The following is a 24,750-nucleotide window of genomic DNA, read 5'->3' on the forward strand; positions in this document are numbered from 1 at the left end:
CAAGTGAGAAAATGGATTGTGGCTATTGTGTGTTTATTTCCTCCACAGTTGTCCTCGGAGCAGTCTAGATATTCGCGCCAGAATTCCTGCGTATTTTCACCTCTGCTAACAGGTTATGGGCGCAGAGTAGCTAAGACTGCCTAGAGAAAGTGAAGTGTTTTGCCACCTAGGGCGCCACCGCTGCCCTGAGAAATGCTGGTGAGCCATTGAGCGAGGGGCAATGTGTAGCACTGGTTCGCAAGAAGTGCCAGGATCATGTCACACAAAGTGAATTTGCAATGACTTTTGCCGAATTCATTCGAAAGCTATGGAGCTACGAGAGCACTGAGAGAGTGGGCGCCAGCACATCAGAGAACAGCGTGCACGACCGGCTTCAAAACCCGCGTGTGAAAATACAAGCGAGCGAGTAGCCAGGAACACGAACATGTGTGTTCCCTTTAGTGCACAACTGTGTAGTCCAGATGTCCAGACTAAAGGGACACAAGGCTGGAAGGTCTCAGCGCGAGCAGTGGCGGAGCGAGTGTTAAAGCCCCACGCATCAAAGGATAAACTGCAACTCTCTGTATGTGTGTGTGTGTACAGCAATCAAAGTAGACGGCAATCCACAGTCCATTGTGTGATGATCTTAAACCCACACACTATCCAGGAGCTCATGGCAAATGCAGGCAGTTTGGACGTAAAAGTCGGTGGTGCAAATCTTTACCAATTTCCTCAAATTCAACAAGTTCACTTGTCCATGACATTTCAGCCATTGGATTTTGAGAATGAGGAGGAAACAGAACCATCTGGGTGACTTGGGACCGTGCTTGACAAATATAAACCCCATTACCCTTCACGATTGGGATTAAAAGAAACTTTAACTATATGTGTTCAGAAATCTGTTAAAAGTGTCTCCCCATGGGTGTGTGATGCAGAAGACCCACGAGTAGGGGACTTGGTCTTACGGTCAAGGCTCCACAAAACAGACTCAGTAGCAGACCTCAAAGGCACTGGTAGGTGTTGATTACCAGATTTTATTGCACAAAAACATGAAATTGCAAAGGCAAGACCATGAACTATGACTCCCCAGATCTGTTATATAATCTGTGATATAGAACCTGGTACAAGAACATAGAACATGAGAGAAAACTAAATTCATTTTGTAAGCTTTGGTTCAGGGCAAGGAGGAAGGGCATGGGCATCAGGAGATGCAACCGGGAGTCTCAGTACACTGCAAAGAGAGGAGAATAGATTCAGTGGTTAAAGACATGCTATCCATCCATCCATCCATCCATTCGCTTCCGCTTATCCTTTTCAGGGTCGCGGGGGGCGCTGGAGCCTATCCCAGCTGTCATAGGGCGAAAGGCGGGGTACACCCTGGACAGGTCGCCAGTCTGTCGCAGGGCTAAACACATAGGGACAGACAACCATTCACACTCACATTCACACCTAGTGGCAATTTGGATTATCCAATTAACCTATCCCCACAAACTGCATGTCTTTGGACCGTGGGAGGAAGCCCATGCTTCATGCTATCCAGAGAAGAAAAATCAAAGCAGAGTCTTTCAGGCTTACACTTTGCAGGTAGAGAACTGGTGTTTGAGGGAGGTCGAGCGGTCCAGGTGAGGCAGCCAGACTCCAGAGCAGGGAATCGGTGGACTGCCATGACTGTGGCCGGAGGGCAGGTGGGTGAGTAGAGTGAACTGGAGCCTATGAAGCAACAAGATGAAGGTGAGTATTGTCACGGATGGAGTTAGCTGAAAGGCTGTAGAAACAAACAAAAGGTCAGTTGCTTTCTGTGGGAAACTCTTCTCAACAAAAGTGTGGTGGTCAGCACTAACTGTGGCTAGCAGAACACTTGGCAAGGACTAGTGGTGACGTGAGCGGTGGTGAGTCTTAAAAGCCGGCAGCATAATTGCTTGCAGTTGTGGAGACGCGCCAGAGTGCAGCCACTCCGCCCACAGGTGGAGACAGCAACTCAGATGAAGACCCCAGCACTCACCCAGACCATGACACTTGTGCTGTATTCCACAACTGCTCTTGACGTGGTTCCTGGTGTTTGACACTAATTCATGGAGTGGACGTTGATTGCTAAAAACAGCCTTAGAGAGTTTTCACTTGTGTTGTAATTCTTATACCTCTAAGGACAGCAAGAAATCCTGCTGCAGACCAAACACACCAGTAAGCCCACAGCAGCAGTGAAAGGAAAGAAATCTATTCTTGCATTTTTAAAATCTCTCTTTTTACTACCAACTTTTACTGCCTTGGATATGGGATCCATCACAACTATCAATTTGTCTTTTCTTATAATTGACAATTAGCAAAATGTAAGGAGTAAGGTACCAAGTGACGATGCACGTCAGTAAATAAAAAAGGAAATGTTGAAATAAAATTTTAAAACATGTTTATCGCTCTTTAAACATTCATCAAAACTTTGGAAAACCACTGGAAATGGGCAAAGGAGCTCTCGAGCTGCAGGTCTAAGACCTTTGCTCTAGTCATCATAGGTGGTAACACAATTTATGAAACAAAGTATTAGAAATATAAACCAGTGTCAAGTGTATGCATTATCTGTTGACAGTTTGTGTGCGTGTCCAGTGTGTTCTGCAACAGTGTTACTGTTGTAGACTTTAACCACAAAATGCAGAAGGAAATATCTGAGGTCCTCTGTGCTAAACGTTCATCACCTCAACCTCAGAGAACATAATGAAATTGGAAATTAAGCAAAATATTTCTGAACAACTACTAAAGTTTAAACATGAGCCACTAATCATGAAGAAGTAAAGAATTTGAGGCTGTGCTAACATCAGTTTTACTGTAGAGGGCAGTGTTGGGCTGTACATAGGAGCCCTTGAGCAGTTTATTCTTATAAATGTGAGAAAAGGTGGCTACTGGGTATAGCATTCAAAAACTATCAATTTGTAACAATCAGCATTATGGACTTGATTAGATTATGGTCTTATGGTCCTTTGACATCTGCAGCCATACAATACAGTTGCAGTAACAGTAGCAATAGTATAATGAACAGATTGATATGCAGCTTTGAAGTGAACATGTCTCATTTTGGAAATGCATGTTCACTCAGCTGCTTTGTATTTTTATGTCTTCATTGCCTCATCTACTTGCATCTATCATCCAGGGAAGAAGGATTTTTATAATCGAGTGGTTGCATGCTTGTGTTTTAATGTTGAGTGTATTTTAGTGTTGCATGCTTTTATTGTATTTATTTGGACTTCTCCCGGAGAGACTCCCCCCCCCCCCTCTGCTTCCCCAATGAGATACACCTGGAGGGCACAGGGGACAGGAATCAATCGGGCCTCCCTTGTTGGCAGCGGGCAATAAGAGCCTCTGGCAGGTGAGAGAAGGACGTGTGTACGCAGGGCAGCAGGAGAGCCGGAGTAGCGTGGCTGTGCGGGAGGACGCCGCCAAAGGTAGCGCGAGCAACGGAGCGGCAACTGGCGGCAAGGCGCGGCAGCAGTAGAAGGAGAGCGGGCCTTCAGTCAGTGGACGGCAGCCACTTCCACGGTGGCAGCGAGACGTCAGTGAATGGTTAAGGCACGGAACAGCGGCGGGCGGAGTTCAGAGCTCTGCCCTCCCGGGGTGAGTACCGACTTCTAAGATGTATATAATACCCTGGGGAATTAAGAAGAGTGACTTTCGCTGCTTCCCTGTGCCTAGTGGAACCTCAAGCGGAGCAGCGAGGCGACAACAGAGGACGCGGTTGGCCTGGTTCCCACTGGTGGAATCGGCGGATTCTTCATGGCTGAAGTGTGGCGGAGCCTGACTCGGAACTTTGGGACTGAGCACCATTATTTTTTTATTGTGCTGAGTTTTATGTTTTTTCTCTCTCCCCTGATCAGGGTATTTTTAGTGTTGTAAATAAAGCGTATTTAATTTTTATTGACTATTTTAACCGGTACGTCTTCTGTTTCCGTGATCACCCCTTGCTGCTCTCCCCGTTATAGAAGGGGTTCCTTTCTAAGCTTACACCCGTGACTCATCTGTAGTGTGATGGCTGGAGACCTTTATATCAGCATGAGTGGTATTTTCAGTGTAAGGCGAGCTTGGCACCAAGTGATCTTAAGATAAAATAACCTTTATTAGTCCCACACGTGGGAAATTTGTTTTGTCACAGCAGGAAGTGGACAGTGCAAAAGTTATGTAGCAAAAGTTAGAATACAATAAAAATAAAATACTGTACACAACTGTACAGAATAAAAAAAAATACTATATACAGTAGAATAAAATGTACAATAGGATAAAAAAAGAATGCAAATGCTTTATACAACTGAGTAAAAATACAACTTTGTCAGATAAAGAGTATTGCACCTAGTGTTATTGCACATGTGTGGATGTGTGTGTTTGATCAGTTGGAGTCTTTGTTGTGGAGTCTGACAGCAGTGGGGAGGAAAGACCTGCGAAATCTCTCCGTCCCACTCAATGTCCATACCTTGGATGTTCAAATTCAAATTCAAATTTTATTTGTCACGTACACAGTCATACACAGTACGATATGTAGTGAAATGCTTGGACAACTGCTCGTGACCTAAAGAAAACAAAAAAGGAAAAGGCTATGAATAAGATAGGAAATAAATATGAAAAATTAAAAAGGGTAAATTTAACTAGGAAGGAATAAAATATAAATTAAGGTTAAAAATGAAATAACTGTACAACACAAATTAGAATGAAGGGTAAATTTAACTGGGAAGAATAAGATAAAGATAAATATATAAATTAAAGTTGAAAATAAAATAACTGTACAACAAAATACACAATATAGAACTATATAAGAATGTATGAAGAAATCTAAATATAAATAAATATATACACAATAACAGCAGCTGTACAAGTATTAACCGGAAATGAAGAATATAGTGACCAGTGTTGTGCAAAAACAATGTCCAGAAAGTCCAGTGTGTGTGTGTAAGAACCATATGTGTGGGTCAGTACTGTGTGGTGGTGTGATTGAGAGACCGTATCGCCTGCGGGAAGAAGCTCCTCCTCAGTCTCTCTGTGTTGGTCTTCAGGGAGCGGAATCGCTTTCCTGACCTCAACAGAGAGAACAGTCTGTTGTTGGGATGGCTGAGGTCCTTCACGATCTTCCTGGCCTTGGTCCAGCACCGCCTGCTGTAGATTGAGTGCAGGTCAGGGAGCTCGGAGCGGATGGTGCGCTCAGCTGACCGCACAACCCTCTGTAGAGCTCGTCTGTCCTGCATGGTGCTGTTCCCGAACCAGGTTAAGATGTTTCCCGCCAGGATGCTCTCTATGGTGCACGAGTAAAAGTTCCTGAGCACCTTGGAGGGCAGTTGGAAGTCTCTCAAGCGTCTGAGGTGGTAGAGACGCTGTCGGGCCTTTTTCACCACAGTGTTGATGTGACAGGACCATGACAGGTCCTGCGTGATGTGAACTCCGAGGTATTTGAAGCTGTCCACTCTCTCCACTGGGCACTCGTTGATGACGGGGGTCTGGTAGTTCCTCTCCTGCTTAGTGCTGAAGTCCACTATCAGCTCCTTTGTCTTACTGACGTTTAGAAGGAGGTTGTTCCTCTGGCACCAGTTCTCCAGATTCCTAATCTCCTTCAGGTAGGCCGTCTCGTTGTTATCAGAGATCAGGCCCACCACGACGGTGTCGTCAGCAAACTTGATGATGGTGGTGGAGCTGGTAGTGGCCACACAGTCATATGTGTACAAAGAGTACAGCAGGGGGCTCAGAACACACCCCTGGGGGGCTCCAGTGCTGAGAGTGGTGGAGGCTGAGACATGTCCGCCCATCCTTACTGCCTGTGGTCTGCCAGTTAGGAAGTTGGAGATCCACTGACACATAGATGAGCTGAGTCTTCAGTGCTTGCAGTGGAGGATGTTTGTGCCTGCGGAAGTCTACCACCAGCTTCTTGGTTTTACCTAGTGTTGATGTGGAGGTAGTTCAGCTGGCACCAGTCCACAAAGTCTTGGGTCAGTCCTCTGTACTCCTTGTCGTCCCCATCAGTGATGAGGCCGACTATTGCAGAGTCATCAGAGAACTTCTGCAGGAAGCACTGGGTGGAGTTGTGGGAGAAGTCTGCCCTGTGGGGCCCCCGTACTGCAGACGACCCTGTCCAACACACAGCCCTGAGTTCTTCTTTGTAAATAAAGGCAATTTGCAATTTCACTGAGATAAAATGTTTTGCAGTCAGGACCAAAGCATCAGAAAACATCTTGTGCTGTAGCTAATGTCTGCCATTTTTAAAATTTTCTTCTAGACCAAAGACAGCTCTACTCCATCACACCTGCCAGTCTGAAATCAGACATTTTTTTTTATCATGCAGTAAAACTGAGGCATGCAGTTAAGATTACACTTTTTTAAACAACTCTTTCCCCTATCTTCATATAGCTCATCAGCGTATCCCTCTGTTTTCATTACAGCACTGCACAGCAATCTCATGCTTGAAAACGTTTTGCTAACTTCTTGCTTTGAATACTTTCCTCTACTTCCTCACTCTAGACCTCACTCTGACTTCCTCACCAAGTCATCCTTATCTTCTTTTCTCTGTCCAGAAGATGCACCAAATACTTTGTAGCAGTTTTCTTCAACACTAAATCTGTGCTTTCTCAGTCATCTGTTAACTTTGCACTGTGTGGTAGTGTAAAGCAGACAAACTCTGTAGCATCTTCACATTCATCTTCTTCTTCTTAATTTGATTATTCTTTTTGCTTTGCATCTGACTTCTATTGCATGTGGAAACAGCATTAAGATTGGTCAAGCCATCTACGGTCCAGTTGTACTGGGGAAATGACGAGGCTTTTATAACAATGTTTCTCAATGTTCCAGCATTACATGAAATTTTTTGGGTCACTGTCCTCAAGAGAAAGAAACCACAAAGAAGCCACAAACAAACAAAAAACAGAACAAAACCGTTTTGCAGAGGTGTGTGTGTGTGTGTGTGTGTGTTTGTGTGCATATAGAGCTACAGCATTATCTCTCCCTCCCCCCCCCCCTCCCCTCTCTGATTTCTAGTTAAATGCTGAGTTGTCCACTCTCTAATTTTTTTCAAAGCTGAGAGAACCAGAGAAAAGGTAAGACGAGTTTTATACTGATGAACAATTGCAAACAGTCAACAATTTTTCTCTGCCAGTTGTAATACTACTACTACTACTAATAATAATAATAGTTCCAATGTTATAATTAATAAATTTTATATCTAAATTTTTCTTATTTTGTTTGACATGCATTTGATATATTTTCCTTATTTGATATATATACTTAATCCTTTCTTGATATGGATCCTATGATTTGTTTGAGTAATTGAGTCGACAGCTATACACAACGATCTGGAGTGGCCATGAAGTTGCCAATAATAAACTGTTAGCATTTTTCTAAAAAAGAAATATATTCTATGATATGCCATACAGGCTGCAAAGGTTGAAATCTGGCAAGATCATCAAGGCACACCATAATATCTGTAATAGATTTAATTATCATAACAGCTGTGAAAGTTTAAATAAGTGCTCGAACGTATTTGTATTTATGAAAATGCAACTCTAAAATGATAGTACCTTTATACGATACAATAAGTGCCATTAAGTGATATAAAAGGCATTTTCAGCTACTGTTCCTGTGGCGTTGTCAAACTTTTTTATTTTTAATTAGTAAGAAGTGTCATTGTGGTATTTTAAAACAGCTATTTCATCAGCCTTAAAATCCTTCCACCTTAAAAACTTCCTCAAATTGCTTACCGGTCCAAAATACAGTAAAGCATAAAGCTGCTTCATGTTTGTCTTGCTAAGCATTCATTTCAATCTGTATTCCTCTGAAATGTTTGAAATACATTCTAGCTGCCACTGGCTGTATATTGTATCTATTTTATTCTTGATTTTTATTCTTGTTATTGTTATTTCTTACTTTTTGGTTGCTTTATTGTTATGTTTCTGTAATTGGTTCGAGTTCTGTTATTTCAAATCAAATCTATTCAATTTTACTTGTACAAAAGGGTTAGGTTTGTGTATGGGATTTCCTATGCCCCCTGCACCATCGGGGTGCATGTCCGCAACTTTAGTTCAGAGACAAACGGCAGCCAAACAACGGACAGTGTGTGCGTTCATAAGACCAAACCCCACACACACACACACACACACACACACACACACACACACACACTCTCTCTCTCTCTCTCTCTCGCCCAGCTGCGGGCACATTCTCAATTGGATATACAAAGAATGACAACTTTATTCCTGGACTCTGCCTGTTTGTTCCTCTCACATCTGAACATTTGCAAGTGTTCTGACCCGACACTCTGAAGTGATTGCTGCCAGCTCAGATTTCTTTAACCCTTCGGAACATTACTTATATCACCAAGTCATTACAACAAAGGGTCAGCAACATTAAAAGGAAATGCAGAAAGCGACTCAGGCTACGTCCACTAATGCGTTTTCATTTGAAAACGCATTAGTGGACGTAGCCTGAGTCGCCTGAGTCACCAAAGGGTCAGCCTGAGTTGCTGAACATTTGGTGTAAGCTTAGAAGGGAATCCTAACGGGGAGAGCAGCAGGGGGTGATCACGGAAACAGAAGACGTACCGGTTAAAATAGTCAATAAAAATTAAATACGCTTTCTCTCCGTTTTGAAAACACTCTCGAAGACGCATACATTTAAAAACGGAGCTGTCCAGTCGCAGTGTGGACACTCGAAAACGTAGACTTTCTAAAACATGATGCATTTTAGTCATGTGATGCAATCATGTGACCAATTAAACAAAGACAGCGGAGTGCTATCAAACCTATCAGTAGTGATGGCCAAATGAAGCTTTCTGAAGCACTGAAGCTTGTATTGAAAAACGGTTCATTACTCGAAGCTTTTCAACACAGTCCTCTCTGGTGACATCTGGTGGCCAAAAATATGAAGAGCAGCTTGAATCCACAAAATAAAACCAACTGCTTCATAATGATTCCTCACTCTACTGAGTGGAATTCTGTCTGATACTGGGCCGCCGTTGTGTTGCTTTGAACGTGTATTTTTTGGTGGTTAAAAAAATGTGTTTTATTTGTTTAATAAATAGTTTTGACCAGTAAACTCTCCTTGTTTAAACATGCAGCATGGTGTGGTCTTTCTTTGCTTGTGACTTCTTGATGTTGGTAAATACAATAATTGAAAAATACCACGTTACATATAATATACATATCAAAATGTACAACACATTATGGAGTATGCTTCTGCTCTGAGGTCTTGCCTCCCTGCACTCATGCAGTTAATCGCTAGACGGGTATTTTTATAAATAATATTACATTAGGGTAATTTTCCTATACATATTTTTGACCTGGGGGTAGAATTGATTGTGAAATGGGAAAGGGAAAATGCTTATGAACTTGCAAATTAAAAACATGATGCGTTTAAGGTAACCCTTTTCCATTTTTATTTAAAAAGAGAATTTGTTCTAGTGTGCAATGGCCGAACCTGTTCCTTTTCGTGGCGATAATTCCTCCTGCCTTAAGGAAAATCCCTTCACATGGCACAGAGGAGGCTGGAGTGCAGAGAAACTGGTAGAGATGCAGTTATACAGTCTACCTGGGCCCCACCAACTATCAGCTAAAGAGAATAAATACATTAAATTGCTGCACATTTGGCAGACTAACATTTTCAGATTAATTAAACAATAAAATATATATTTTTACAACATTACATGTAAAGAGTCAAGTGGAAGTTTTTCTAAAGTTATTTAATGATATTTATATTATGGAAGCAGATTTTTGACATTTTACCTTTTTCCCGTTTTCAGATATAATAAACACGCACAAAACAAAAGTAAACGGCCAGAACACAAAGCTGGAAAACCCACCATCAAAACAATCCACAAATCCCGCGAATGATTCGCTTCCTTATAAAGCATTGAATGAGACACTGAAGCAGTTAGGTTCTAAATGAACCTTCGGTCGTCACTGATCACGTGACTCTGGCCAAACGAATCAAGCTTCGACACAGTGCTTCTGAAGCAGTGTGTTGATTTTTTTGACACACGCACCGGAGCTTTGTTTAATTGGTCACATGACTGCATCACATGACTAAAATGCTCATGTTTTAGAACAGGGGTGCCCAATCCCGGTCCTCGAGAGCTACCGTCCTGCAGCTTTTAGATGCATCCTTGTTCCCACACACCTGAATCAAATGAATGGCTTGTTATCAGGCCTTTGCCAAACATGATGGCATGCTGAAGAGGTAATCAAACCATTTGATTCAGCTGTGTTGGAGTAGGGATGCATCTAAAAGCTGCAGGATAGTAGCTCTCGAGGACCGGGATTGGGCAGCCCTGTTTTAGAAAGTCTGCGTTTTCAACTGTCCACATTGCGACGGGGCAGCTCTGTTTTAAAAGGTATGTGTTTTCGAGAGTGTTTTCAAAACGCTGCGTTTTTCCTTGAGGAAAACGCCGTCTCAGTGAGGACAAAATGGAGAGAAAACGATTAGTGTGGACGTAGCCTAAGCTTGATATGGTGACTGGGGCAGAGGTGGGTAGTAACGAGTTACATTTACTCCGTTACATTTACTTGAGTACGTTTTGGAAAAAAATGTACTTTTAAAGTACCTTTTTTGCACGATACTTTTTACTTTTAGTTGAGTACATTTGTGAAGAAGAAACGGTACTTTTACTCCGCTACATTTGCAAAATTCGACTCGTTACTTTTTTAAAAAAATAATTAGTTGAACACATTAGATAACACGCCGCCAGTGGAGCTTCCGGTAACTTTTTTACCAATGAGATGTGGCCATGCAGTCACATGACCAGTTTGAAACTGTGGCAGGCAGAGCGGCCCAAGCGTTTCAAATAGTGATGGGATTTCCGGCTCTTTTTAGAGAACCGGCTCTTTCGGCTCCGAACCGGATCTTCAGGTTGTTTTGTTGCTTTAATTAATTTATTATTAACAATAATATAAAATTATGCACAAAAGGAATTACTAATGTAAAAAAGAGTGGTTTTATTTATATATGTTTATATATAAATATATGCGGTGGCCCCTAGAGACAAAGCACGTACAAACTCTAAAAAGCACGTACAAATTCCAAAACACATTTCTAGCATTAACTTCCAAAACAGAGCTACCTAGATCACTTAAATTACACAATTGAAAGCATGTGTGTATTGTTTGTGTATTTATACTCAAGCACTCATATATATTCAAATAATCTTTAAAAAAAAGTTCATTTATCTGTTACTACCACACACCAAATCCGGTTGTTGGTACTTGCTGGAAAAAAGTGCGAGAGAGAGGGTGAGAGAAAGGAAGAAAAAAAAAAAAAAAAACACCCACGGCTCGCGATAAGGATCCGGCTCGCGTCGTTCACATCAAAGAGTCGGCTCTAAGAACCATTTCGTTCGTGACCGACACATCACTAGTTTCAAACGCTAACACTCCTCTGGAATGGGACCTGTTGGAGTGGCACACAGTGCCCTGATCCTTAACATAAAAAAAACATAGAGAGGTAAATGTTGGGAGAAATGGAGGAGCTGTTAAATTAGCTTCATCACCATCTTCCTACATACTTAATCTGAAGAGGAGCACAATTTATTTCTCCTTGCTAATAATGTTGTGATTGGGTGCCTTCAGGCAATCTAACTGTCATGGCACTGCTGCTACAACAACAGCTCTTACACACACTTCAGGACACTTCCAGCCATGAAACGAGGAAGGAAAGTGAGATCCTCAACTCAATGATAATCAACTCAGCCCTTTCAGCAATGATACGGAGACTTATGAGCTTTATCAACAATGACTAGAGGTTAGAAAGAGAGAAGGTGAGGCTGTGCTAATATCTGTTCTGCTGTGGAGGGCAGTGTTGGGCTTTTAGTTAAGTGACAGGCCTTCTGTATATAATTGTTTTTATGTGTGTTTTTGTTGTGTCATTCTCATTCTGAATGTAAAAAAGTGGCCTCACATTTAAACTGAATTTAAGAGACACTTTGCAGATGTCAGTTCATCTTTTTTGCAATCACATTGACTCATGTAATGCAAAGCTGACCTCAAGATGTAACTGCTATGGCACAGATGTCACTTCCTGAAAATAACTAAAAGACTGTTGAGACCCGATGAAGCCAGTTAAGAGAAGACAGCCCGAAAGGCGGAGTTAAAGACTAATACCAAATTTGGAGGGAAATCATCTGAAAGGCAGAGGAGGAAGATGAAATACTTTCATTTCAGAAGACATTTGAGTGGAGCAACAGCCATGTGGGGAAAAAAAAAAAAAAGGCAGAAACTCACACGTTTCATTAGATATCTGTTGTAGAGAAGTATACAAATAATACTATTAATGAATTCCTTGCATGATATTAAATCGTGTTTTTCACTGTTTCAGCAGTAAAAAACATCCTGTTATCCTTGTATTACACAGTGTGTGAAGCGCATATTATTATTTGCATAAACACTTTGACACAGAATCTTCTGATCAGCCCTGTGGGTTTGATGAGTTTCATGTATTGTCTGATGTGCACCAAATGAGACAGAGAATGTACATCTGTCTGTTTCCTGTGAAATGATAGTAAGAAACCAGGAAGGGCTGTAGATGCATCACTTTCATGCATCATTGCTTTTGTGCAAGACAGGCATGCAAATGTTATTTAACACCATGTTAAAGTGCACTTTAAATAAATTCTGATAGGTAAGGATTCTTAAAAAAAAAAATAGGAAGTAGCCCACATACATGCTTACACCCTTACAGGTGTTTTAAAGGTGACAAAACACAGTCAAAGGAAATCAATCAGACCCAGTACTCACTTGTTTAGTGTTACATACATTTTATCATTGCTCCATTAACTCTACACATCCGATTCTTCTACACCTTCGTGATTTCTTTCAAGGCTATGAAACTTCTAAGAGCTCGTAACAACAGTGCCTCTTCACATTTTACCCATACATAACACCAGGGCCACGACTCTAAAAAAATACAAATAAAAACTAGTGTTAGGTGGGCAGCTTAACTGAGACAGACCAGAGGTTAGAGTGAGAGAAAACCAGGTGATGTATTTGAGCTACCCAAATAAGTCCTATTGTGCTCAAATTTATATGTGTGTGTGTGTGTGTGTGTGTGTGTGTGTGTGTGTGTGTGTACATATACACATATATGTATATTCACTACCAGCCAAAAGTCTTTACTTTTATTACTTTCTACATTGTAGATACAAACTGAAGACATCAAATATATCAAGCAAGATATATGGGATTATGTACCAAAGAAAAAGATGGATAAATAACACTAAATATCTCTTAATCTGTCTTGAATGCTCAGCATTCAAGACAGATTAAGATTTTGTGTGACTTTGAACTGTTTGAAACGGTAGATTTATAAAAGTTATTGGTTTGAAATGTATTGTGAATGCAGTTTATAAGCTGGGTTTTATCAAATTTCTGAGTTTTAAAAGATGTACTCGTAACTTTTGTGCCAATGGTCTTTGCAGTGATTTTCACGAAACAGGAAACTGTTATTTGTAAAAATATCCACACTGTGGACAGTAATGCTTCAAACCAGCTGTTATCTTTTTCATATTCTAGCATTTGATTTCTCCGTACAGAGGAGCAACTAAAACTATAACCCTTCAATGCATCTCTATTTCTACCTTCTTTCCTCCAGAAATGGCTCAATACCAGGCGGCCACCCAGATAGTGACAGTCTCCAGCACTAATCAACACCCTGGGCACTGGAGCACTGACCTCTGTGATTGCTGTGCTGATATGGGCACTTGTAAGTTAATCTAGCAAACTCTACAAACAGTAGTGGTTTTTGTATCAACTCTCTTCTCAGACTTTTATTCAGAGGGTCTTGAGTATCTGACCATCTGAAGGTAGGACTGAAGTCAGCATATGAAACACAGGATGCACAAGCTAGTTGTTGAAGGAGAACTTATTCAACAGTGAAATAAACTTGTGTCTGCATACTTTTTTTCTCTTCTGTCGAGGTTGCTGTGCCCTTTGGTGTTTCCCCTGCATGCAGTGTGATACAGCCAACAAGCACGGGTGGTGTTGCTGCCTCCCACTCTGTGATGTATGCTGCGTGGTGTCCTGCATGCTTCGCCAGTCGATCAGAGACCGCTACGGCATCCCTGTAAGGCTGGGGGCGAGGGAGGGTCAAGGTTATTGCTGTTAGCCAAGCTAAACTGAGGAGTGAAAACTATTTTATTTAAATTGTATTTCTTTTTAAAAGATATGCTTTTCCTACAAAAATCAACATAAAAAGAAGCATACTGAGAGTGCAAACTTCCGTTAGGCCAGCTCACCGAATAATTGAAAAGTGTTGCATTTTGTACAGTTTTATAAATTCTTTTTTTTTTTTTATAAATTCATATTTTGTTTTCATTGATTTTTTTTTTTTAAAGAATATATAGTGCAATAAAAATAACACATTTTGGGTCAACTTGAAAGAAAACCATAGATGTACAATGCAGAAATCAGGTTTTTGAGTCCCCATATAGCAGTACTATTTCCTAAATGTTGCCAATAAGTAACAAGTAGAATTTCATGAAAATTTGACCTTATTTGACATTGCAGAAAGGTCAGGGGTCCAAAGTAACGGGATATTTACAGTGCCCATATATCATTCCCTATATGCGCACATGTTTTCAATAGGAACAATGACAATGAGAAATATAGTTTTAATAAATAGCCCTGTATAGCATTATTATCACTTGGACCATTAGCTCCATTTCATGACCTTGAAGGAGAGGTTGGAGGTGCTAAAGATACCTGCTGAACATACATACGCATGTAATGATCATATTTTCAATCTTATAAGGCTTTTTAAAAATCTTCAACCATCATTGAGTTGACCTTGAATTCCTTGGTGGATGTAAGCCAACTACACTCCTGTAAAGGTTTTGTTTCTTTATGAGTTATTGTGATGAGCTTTGTGCTTTGCCAACTTGATAAAATTTGGTAACACAGAAAATTGACACACATCTTCTGCACGTTCTTCATGTGTTTAGCAGGCTGTTGTGAAAAATCACTAGCTTATGGCACAAATTGGAAAATTCAGTTATAATTAAGATCTGCGTACTGGATAGTTTTCGTGAATAGTTGGATGAGCCGTTGCTATGAATTGTGGGATGGCATTTTCTCCTCTCCTTTCATAAAGGATGCTCCAGTCAATTGTTTGCTAAAGGAGGTAATTAAAGAAGCTCTTTTTCCTAAACATTATTACAGCTGCCACCCACATTCTTATTTCTCTTCTTTCTATTACAAAAAAGGGCCATAAGGATAATCCATAAAACTGGTTACAGAGATCAGACAAATCCACTATTCTTAAAATCAAAAATTCTAAAATTCACAGATCTGGTTCATTTTCTCACAGCACAAATTATATATAAAGCAATAAATAACCTGCTTCCTGACAATATTCTAAAAATGTTTTCTAAAAGGGAACGGGGATACAATTTGAGGGGGGAATTAAATTTAAAACATCCTCGTATCCGTACAAGATTAATAAGTCTTTGCATCTCTGTGTGTGGAGTGAAGCTGTGGAACAGACTAAGTAAAGATATGAAGCAATGTCCGAGCATGGCACAGTTTAAAAAGCAGTTTAAGGATATGGTTTTTACAGGGTAGGGAAGACGTAGAGATTTGATAGGGTGTTCTTGTCCAACATTTTCATGTGTGTGCGGGTGCACAGGTATGTAGGTATGGGTATACTGTATATATATTTGTAGGTTGTGTATCCTTTGAGGTGTTACTGGGGTTATTGAAAATGTGTATATGTGTGTATGTGTATATACGTATGTATGGATAGATAGAAACATGTGTGTGTGTGTGTGTGTGTGTGTGTGTGTATATATATATATATATATATATATATATATATATATATATATATATATATATATATATATATATATATATATATATATATATATATATATATATATATATATATATATATATATATATATATATTAAAAAAAAATTACACATAACATATAATGTAATTGCAAGGAGGTATTTCTGTAGTCTATTGATACTAGATAGTGGAAAAGGGGTGGGATTAAATAAGCTTATGCCTCTTCCTGCTGCTTTTTGAACATGAACGTTATTTGGAGTTGTGGTTGCTCGTTTTCCTTTTGTTTTGCTTTGTTCATTTTTCTCTTTTAATTCTATGTTGTTGTACTTTTTCAACATGTTCAAAATAAAGATTCAATCAATCAATCAAGTGAAACTGACCATTCAAACATACCCCGTGTGCCTTCATTAAACACACAGACAGTGTAACGACAGTTTGTTCAAATCTGTTTAACAGGAAACTACGGCTGTGAACAAATTCACTTTTATTAACTCACCCAGCTTCTTATAACAGCATCAAAGAACTACTTGGCTGTTGGTTCACATTCGCAAGTGAACACTGAGAGTACTCTAAATCAGACAAGCATGGGGACTTCACCATGTTTGCCTCATTGTGTTGAGTTATGTCTTATTCTTCTCTTCTTTTTCTTCTCCATCCTGCAGGGTTCGTGCTGTGATGACTGCTGTAAAGTACTTTGGTGTTACGAGTGTGTCTGGTGCCAGATGCATCGTGAGGTGAAGATCAGGGCCTACATGCAGCCGGCCACCTCAACGGTGGTCACCACTCAAGTTGTCGCAGTGTAGGATGTAACCATTTTGGCTGTTGGTTGAGTGAAGATGGCCAACAGTATTTTAAAGTTCATTTTAAGTATTTCAAAGTGCTGATGCTTGTGTAGTTCAATACAATATGTAGAGTCTGTGTTAAAACCAGATGCTTTGAGTTTTGTTTGCTTGTTTGGTATATAATACAACTGAGAATGTTTGTTTACTCTGGCTAGTAAAATCTGTATAATTTCACATGGTCACTGTTATTGTAATCGTTCCCAAGTTAAATTGAACGTCTGCTGAAATAAAAAGTTATTCATATTCACCCATTATATGTTGCTTGTTGTACATTTTTGCTCAGCTGTGGAGACACGTTTCTTCAAACCCTGAATATGTCATTTGCAGCTGGGTCTGGCTGGCCAGCTAGTGTCCTCCTCTGCTTAAACTCCTAAAATGATCAGGTGAAAGACTGATTAATCTCCTAAGATGAGGCCCCTTCTTTTGAGGTCTTTGTCTCCTTAAGCTGGGCATACACTGTGCAAATTTTTCAGTCTCGTTATTCAGCTCCTGCTCAAACTGTACGATTGAACCACAGGGGTTAGAAGTTTGTAGGTCACGTACAGGGTCTCACACTAGTCGGCCCGATGCTCTGATGGGACCTGAGTGCTCACACTGCGTCCATAACATGAAGGTTATAACACAAAATCTGTCTCTCGCTCTCCCTCTCTCTCTGTCTTTCACTCACACAGACACACACACACCATCAACTTTGCTAGATTGAAAAGCATTGACCAGGCAGCTGTGATTGAGCAGCAATGTCCATCCAACTCTTTTCACGTTTTTTGTGGTCGTGATAATTTTGTGAGGCCAGGACTGGACTGGGACAAAAAAATCAGCCCGGGCATTTTGAGACCGGGCTGATTTTGATATGTTAAATCCAAATGTAATACTACGGAAAAATATATAAAATGATCGAAAATTAATGAGAATAATCAATAATTAAAGGAGTATTTGAATTATAATTTTGTCTGATTCAATAATTTAGAGGTAACAAGTGAAAATATAATTAACAGGAATAAAAACTAAAAAAAAACATATAAAACATTGCACGGCCACGCTGTGCTAATTACATATTTTAAGAAATAAATGTAGATGTAGGAATTGCAATTAATATAAATCTTAAAGTATTCACAACATTCCTGAACAGAAATAGGCCTCTGCACCTGGGGTGAGGGTGTGGCCATGAAAACAATGTGACATGCCATTGGATGTTGGGACACATAAAAACATGACGCTAAGCATCGGCCAATGAATGTGAACTAACAACCACAAGGTCGCGGGTGTGGCTGTACTGTAGGAAAAAATCCTAATATAAAAGTATTTTACTGCATTTTACAGTTTTGTTCTGTTCTTAATATCATTAAAGTTACGTAAATAGACTTTGACTTCACATTGTGAATGTAAATTAACGTTAAATCACTGTAATGTAATACAGAGGGCCCGGTGGCGCCAGTGTCCGGCAGCCTCGCCTCTGTCAGTGCGCCCCAGGGTGGCTGTGGCTACAATGTAGCTGCCATCACCAGTGTGTGTGAGTGTGTGTGAATGGGTGGATGACTGGATATGTAAAGCGCTTTGGGGTCCTTAGGGACTAGTAAAGCGCTATATAAATACAGGCCATTTACCATTTACAACATAATTGTCATGATTATTAAATGTATCTGTCTATACATATGCATATTTAGATTGTTAAAATACATTTACAAATGTATCATGAATTCACAAATATCTGTCCATTATTTGAAAGATTGAACTGTTGACTTCAAATGTAATGCTATGGAAAAGTATATAACATGATTCCTATAACCTTGTGTTACATCACATAAGTATTATTATCATTGCTATAGAGGGCGTTCGTGGCTCAAGAGTTGGCAGTTCGCCTTGTGATCAGAAGGTTGCTGGTTCAAGCCCCGTCTTGGACACTCTCGGTATTGTGTCCGTGGTCAAGACTCTTCGCCTACTGTTGATGGCCAGAGGGGCCGATGGTGCAATATGGCAGCTTCGCCTCTGTCCCAGGGAGAGCAAGCCATTATTTTTTTAAACCAACTGTTAACTGTATATTTTTGTACATTTACGTATTATGATTCATATTGCCACATTCACTGACCTTGTTTATAGGTAATTTCATTGTTTGATCACATTAAAATGTTCCTAATTTAATGTCTAAACGCAATTGGAAAAGGCAGAATCCCATGTAAAATTAGCGCAACAAACTGTATTGTCATTACTGAAAATAACCGTATTTTTATGAGGAAGATATTTTCTGTTATTTTAGTATTTTGGCGCCCCAGCTGCCGGAATATTACTGTTTTTTTAAGATGTTTTTTTAACAGTGTAGAAAACATTTGGTCACAGACCGAGTGCCCTGACAGATGCAATTCGGAAAGGATAATACATATACTTAATACAAATGTAATAAGAGGTCTTTTTATTTTAAGAACCTTTTAACAAATGCTTTGAAGAGGAGAAAAAACAACACTGGCATGTAGAGGCCTACTTTTACATAAAGCATGATTTTGTATTTTGTCTATTTGAGTTCACACCTAAATAATTGCCCACTTTCAAATAAATAAAACGTAGCAGAGGCCCAATAATTTTAGAATAAAATTAGGTTAGTGTGAGTTCTGTTTCTAAACATTACTGCAGAGCTTTGCCATATCAGAGCTGTAAGAAGTCACTTTAATATTCATGCAGGACAGCAGAGTGTCGTCGGTCAGGAACAAGCGGTGTTTGGACTTCATCGTACTACCGTAGCAGAAAGACCTCTGGCTTGAGTTTGGCAAGTAACTGCTAGCTAGCTTTGTGGTCTGGATCAACTTATAGCAAAGTGGAGACATGAAGAGAGAGAGGTTACACAAACTCTTGTGTTTTTCCTTCTGACCAGATGAACCATCTTTTCAAAAATCCTTATACTGATCACTACACTGTGTTTATATGCTAAAAGAGAAATCATTTGCGTCCTTGTTACTAAAACAGATTCTGAAGTATTTCACTAACTCAGAGGGCACTGCAACTGTGGCAGTTTGTCTGAAAACAACAACTGTAATCTCGACATTTCAAATTTGTTCTCAAAATGGTCAAAATATTTTTCTTAATGTTGTTGGGAGAAAACTCTGTAAAAAACCCAGGAGAAATAAAGACACAATGAGACAAAGTTACTTTCTTTGCTAAACGTGTACACGGGTGAGCTGCTGAGAACAACTCACACCATGAACAGAGGCTTGGCACTTTTTATAGGAGAGACAGTGAGAACAGGATAAGAAAATAATAAACAGATAAAATAAACAACTCCATATGTGGCGCTAGTCTCGTCAGCAGAGAGCTGGGAGAAAGCTGTGAGAGATAAAACAATCTAAAACAATATGTCCCAAAACAATATGTCTTTGCTGGGAAAGTCTAAAAGGATAATTCTAAACTAATCTAACCATAGACAAAGGGCATCTTTGTACATTTAAAAGAAGGTAAAGAAACATCATGGAAAATGATTCTTCATTTTCCACTAACAAATGTGGCCCCAATACTCAGTCGTATTAAAGGGAAGGTTATGTCTGTAACATGAAATTTTTCTTAGTTTTATTTTTTCACCCAAAGTTTGCGGGAGCCACAGCTGAGGGCCAAAAGAGCCTGCAGCTCGCGGTCGCCAACCCCCGGTCTAATGTCCGTACCTGCCCTTGTAGGTTTCCTAGCCTGTTTTTTCGATTGTGCATTAGCCCACAAGAGGATGAATGTTTGTTTGAAAAAATATTTGTTGCATCTCACACAAATTCATTGATTTTGCTGTAACATATTTAAAAACACAAGGCAATGCAATATAATAAAAATTTAAAACAAACAGCTTTTAAATGAATTTCAGCCCCTGCAAGCTAGTATCTAAGTAGCATGCAAACATAGAAAATAATGTTTAACTGAGGGAACACCAGCAATTATAATCAAAGTAATGCAAATGTAGACTTGTGCCTTCGATTATTAAGTTTAAAGACATATATCTATGTGTAAAGTCTTTGTAGTGATTTTATATGTTCCCTTCATAAATCTGAGCCTCCATTTCTCTTTCCTCCAGGCATGGCCGTCATCTACCAGTAGCCCACCCAGCTGCATTTTTATATTTATGTTCATAACATCAATAATAATGTAGATTTTATGAGATCCACAAAAAGTGTACTGAAAATGATTGAAGGTTCCTCTGTGTGCACATCCTTCCTCTCACCCTCAAGAAGCTCCAAGCTGTCTCATCAGCCTTAGTATTTGCTTATGGGTTGCACTGTAACCAGCAAACTGATATCTATATCATGTAGTGCCATGAAAGAAGTGAACTGGATACTGCGTTTTGTGACATGTTTGCATGAAAGGAACATATAGAGGGTATAAGGGGTTGGGTGACCTCCAAATTAGAGAAGAAAATCTGTTCATCTCTTATGTCTCACTGTAAAAAGGCAAACTGAACAGGCCCTCTACATTCTGATGCCGATTTTGTTGCTGGTACTGTGGCATTCCCCCACATTTTACACAGAAACAACCATGGCAGCTGCAAATTAAACCGCAGTAACACGTGCTGCTTCATCCTCTCTCTCTCTCGCTCTCTCTTCTTCCTCTTCTCCATCCTGCAGGGCTCTTGCTGTGACGACAGCTGTAAAATCACCAGCAGCGGCCCACCACAGCAATGATGGTCGCCACATAGGCCATGCATTGATAGGAAGTGACTGTTTTACTTAGTGGGTTGAGAGCAAATGTTACTGTTAAAACCAGATGCTTTAGAGTTTTGTGGGCATATTAATGTGTTGGATGGTATCTGAGACCAGCTTTCATTGTGACAAATAAAATCCTTCTATTTCATACAATCATCGCTGTCATTGTAATTGAATTCTTCTTCAGATCTGAGTTTAGCCTTTGTTAAAATAAAAACTATTAAAATGCACTTACTGTCATGCATTATTCTGATAGGTTACCGAATAAGAATATACATCAGAATTGGTCTTTATCTACAAAAAAACATCATAGTGTCAAAAATATTTTGCAGTTTGTCAGTCTGCTGTGCATACTTTGCACCGAGACGCTTTCAGACACGCATCACCTTCCACTTTCTCCCGAGAAGTGGGGTACCTCAAGGACATGTGGCAGGCACAAGTACAGGCTTTCTTTACTTAGGTAGAAGTACAGATACCCGTGTTAAAAAATATTCAGTATGCAGTTGTATAAAGGTGGAATTCAGTGAATTAATCTAACCATCATCATCTTAAATGCAAATTAGTCTACTACAGCTGATGTAAACCAACAATGTGCACTGTGCACCAGTCCAACACAGTTTTTTACAGTAAATCCATCACGCTATCACAAGTTAGTCTCTTTATCCCACACAAACTACAGCACATTTTTAGATTTGAATAACACAAAGTTAGTATGGCATAGTTTGTTTTGCAGGAATATATAATATATGATTAAAACAATGACATTACATGTAAGCTTAAAATATTTTCTAAGCATCGCTGATCAGTCCTCACCTTTAAATCTACTCTCTCTTCTTCCTCTCCTGTCTTTTCTTATCTCTTCCTCCATCTCTGAGTGAGGTTAGCTCTCACTCTTTTCTCCCTCTGTGAAATACAGCAGCCGGGCCTTTAGCTAACAACATGCAGTGTGACAAGCTTCACACCAACAGATTGTGTGTTTGCTGATGTTTGGAATTACCTGACACTTATAAAAGTGTGCTTCCTTCTCCTTTGTGCTAGCTAGAGTGAAAGAAGTACCGTGAACACAACATACGGATACTCGCACTCCTTTAGGCTGACTTATACTAAATGAACCTAAAGTAACGAGCCTGTTTTGAAAATGTAAGGGGTAGAAAATACATGTAGCAAGTAAAAGTAAAAAGTTGTTAGAAAAACAAATACTGAAATAAAGTACAGATACCTGAAAATTCTGCTTAAATACAATAACAGAGTATTTGTAATTTGTTACTTTCCACCTCTGCTGTCCACTTGTTTAAGTTTTCACACAAATACAAGTTAATTTAAATTTGGTTGTGTTTGAACCTGTTGGAGTGGCACACAGTGTTCTGATCCTTAACATTAAAAAAAGAAAAAACAGAGGTAAAGGTTGGAAGAAATGGAGTAGCTGTTAATTTAGCTTCATCACCATCTTCCTACATACTTAATCTGAAGAGGAGCGCATTTTATTTCTCCTGGTAATAATGTTGTGACAGGTTGCATTCAGGCAATCTAACAGTCACGGCACAGACCGCTTTTACAACAACAGCTCTTAAACAGACTTCAGGAAAACGTCCAGCCATGAAATGCGGAAGGAAAGTGAGATCCCCTCTGCTAAATGGTCAACTCAGCCCTTTCAGCAATGATAAGGAGACTTTATATTAACCATGAGCTTTATCAACAACAACTGCTGCAGAGGGCAGTGTTGGCCTGCCCTTCAGTCCTTTATAGTTAAGTGACAGGCTTTCTGTACACAACTGTTGTTTTTATGTGTGTCGAATGTAAAAAAAAAAAGTGGCCTTACATTTTTCGCTCAGTGACTAATGCCGCCACAGCAGAGATGTCACTTCCTAAAAATAACTAAAAGACTGTTGAGACCTGATGAAGCCTGTTAAGAGCAGACAGCCAGAAAGGCGGAGTTAAAAGTAATACTAAATTTGGAGGGAAATCATTTGAGAGGCAGAGGATGGAGATCAGACACTTTCATTTCTGAAGACATTTGAGTGGAGCGACAGCCATGTGAAAAAAATGGTAGAAACCACACGTCTCGTTAGATGTCTGTTGTTGTGAAGTATACAAATAATACTACAATTATAACAATATGTTTCAACGAGTTATGTGCATATTTAACAATTTCTTACCAACAATTTAACTCCTTCACAACATTCCCGTTCCACATCCACAACAAAAAGAAAAGTAAACAGGAAGCCCCAAGATGCATTTCTTGTTAAGTTTTTTTTGGAAAACTGCAGTTAACCCTTAAGCACCCCCCCCCCCCCCCCCCCCCCCCAGTGACCACAATATGCAACTACACAAATCTATAAAATTAACAGCTTCAAGTGCACACAACATGCAGATAACCAAAGAAATAGCACAAGCAATAACATTAAATTACCCGATAACATTCTTGTCTTACCATACATGGAAACAAAGAAACAACATTTTAAGACCCCTTTTTGAACCTTAAATGGATTTTTGAAATGGAAAATATTATTATTAATTTACCACTCTGCTACATTTGCACAAACACTTTGACAGATTAGAATCTTCTGATCAGCCCTGTGGGTTTGATGAGTTTCATGTATTGTCTGATGTGCACCAAATGAGACAGAGAATGTACATCTGTCTGTTGGTGCTTGTGAAAAGGAAAGTAAGAAACCAGGAAGGGCTGTAGATGCATCACTTTCATGCATCAATGCTTTTGTGCAAGACAGGCATGCAAATGTAATTTAACAGTATGTTAAAGTGCACTTTAAATAAATGCTGACAGGAAAGGATTCTTAAAAAAAAATAGGAAGTAGCCCACATACATGCTTACACCCTTACAGGTGTTTTAAAGGTGACAAAACACAGTCAAAGGAAATCAATCAGACCCAGTACTCACTTGTTTAGTGTTACATAAATTTTATCATTGCTCCATTAACTCTACACATCCGATTCTTCTACACCTTCGTGATTTCTTTCAAGGCTATGAAACTTCTAAGAGCTCGTAACAACAGTGCCTCTTCACATTTTACCCATACATAACACCAGGGCCACGACTCTAAAAAAATACAAATAAAAACTAGTGTTAGGTGGGCAGCTTAACTGAGACAGACCAGAGGTTAGAGTGAGAGAAAACCAGGTGACGTATTTGAGCCAAATAAGTCCTATTGTGCTCAAAAGAGGACACCCTGGCCTTTCCAGTGATATCTCATGTGTTTGGCCCTTTTTAGCTCACATAAGCAGGACTTTACAAAAAAGCTAAACCAAAAGATCCTTGTTTCTTTGGTTCTCAGGGGGATATATTTGAGTATTGTTATGTGGCTGCTGGTGTGGTGATAGTTTTTAACTTTTGTTTTTTTACAGCCTAACAGACTCAAGTCAAAGTTTATTTATATAGCATATTTAAAAGACTTGGTGTACATCAAAGTGCTTCACAATAAAACCACAATGCTATCTACCATATCGAGAGTTAGATCTAATAA

General features: G+C 39.6%; 1 protein-coding gene across 2 annotated transcripts; it reads left to right on the top strand.

Moving 5' to 3' along the window:
- Positions 1-6,989: 6,989 nt before the first annotated feature.
- Positions 6,990-16,858, top strand: LOC146714910 (placenta-specific gene 8 protein-like). 2 transcript variants are annotated; one of them, XM_085451260.1, is made up of 4 exons: positions 6,990-7,031; positions 13,567-13,677; positions 13,892-14,037; positions 16,425-16,858. In XM_085451260.1, exons 2-4 carry the CDS (start codon positions 13,569-13,571, stop codon positions 16,563-16,565), a joined length of 396 nt encoding a protein of 131 aa, XP_085307386.1. In that variant the 5' UTR covers positions 6,990-7,031; positions 13,567-13,568; the 3' UTR covers positions 16,566-16,858. The 2 variants fall into 2 exon arrangements, with proteins under 2 accessions (XP_085307386.1, XP_085307385.1); XM_085451259.1 differs by lacking the exon at positions 6,990-7,031 and adding an exon at positions 10,038-10,318.
- The last annotated feature ends 7,892 nt before the right edge of the window (positions 16,859-24,750 follow it).

Source organism: Copadichromis virginalis, linkage group LG3, assembly GCF_057382275.1.
Source record: "Copadichromis virginalis isolate Kocher_CV1m ecotype Utaka linkage group LG3, C_Virginalis_male_GT1.1, whole genome shotgun sequence".
NCBI lineage: Eukaryota > Metazoa > Chordata > Actinopteri > Cichliformes > Cichlidae > Copadichromis > Copadichromis virginalis.

Bases quoted from the DNA above. Each gene is read 5' to 3' on its own strand.
- LOC146714910 (XM_085451260.1), top strand. From the start codon at position 13,569: ATGGCTCAATACCAGGCGGCCACCCAGATAGTGACAGTCTCCAGCACT. The intron at 13,678-13,891 runs GTAAGTTAATCT...TCTTCTGTCGAG, and splicing joins CTGTGCTGATATGGGCACTT to GTTGCTGTGCCCTTTGGTGT. The intron at 14,038-16,424 runs GTAAGGCTGGGG...TCCATCCTGCAG, and splicing joins GAGACCGCTACGGCATCCCT to GGTTCGTGCTGTGATGACTG.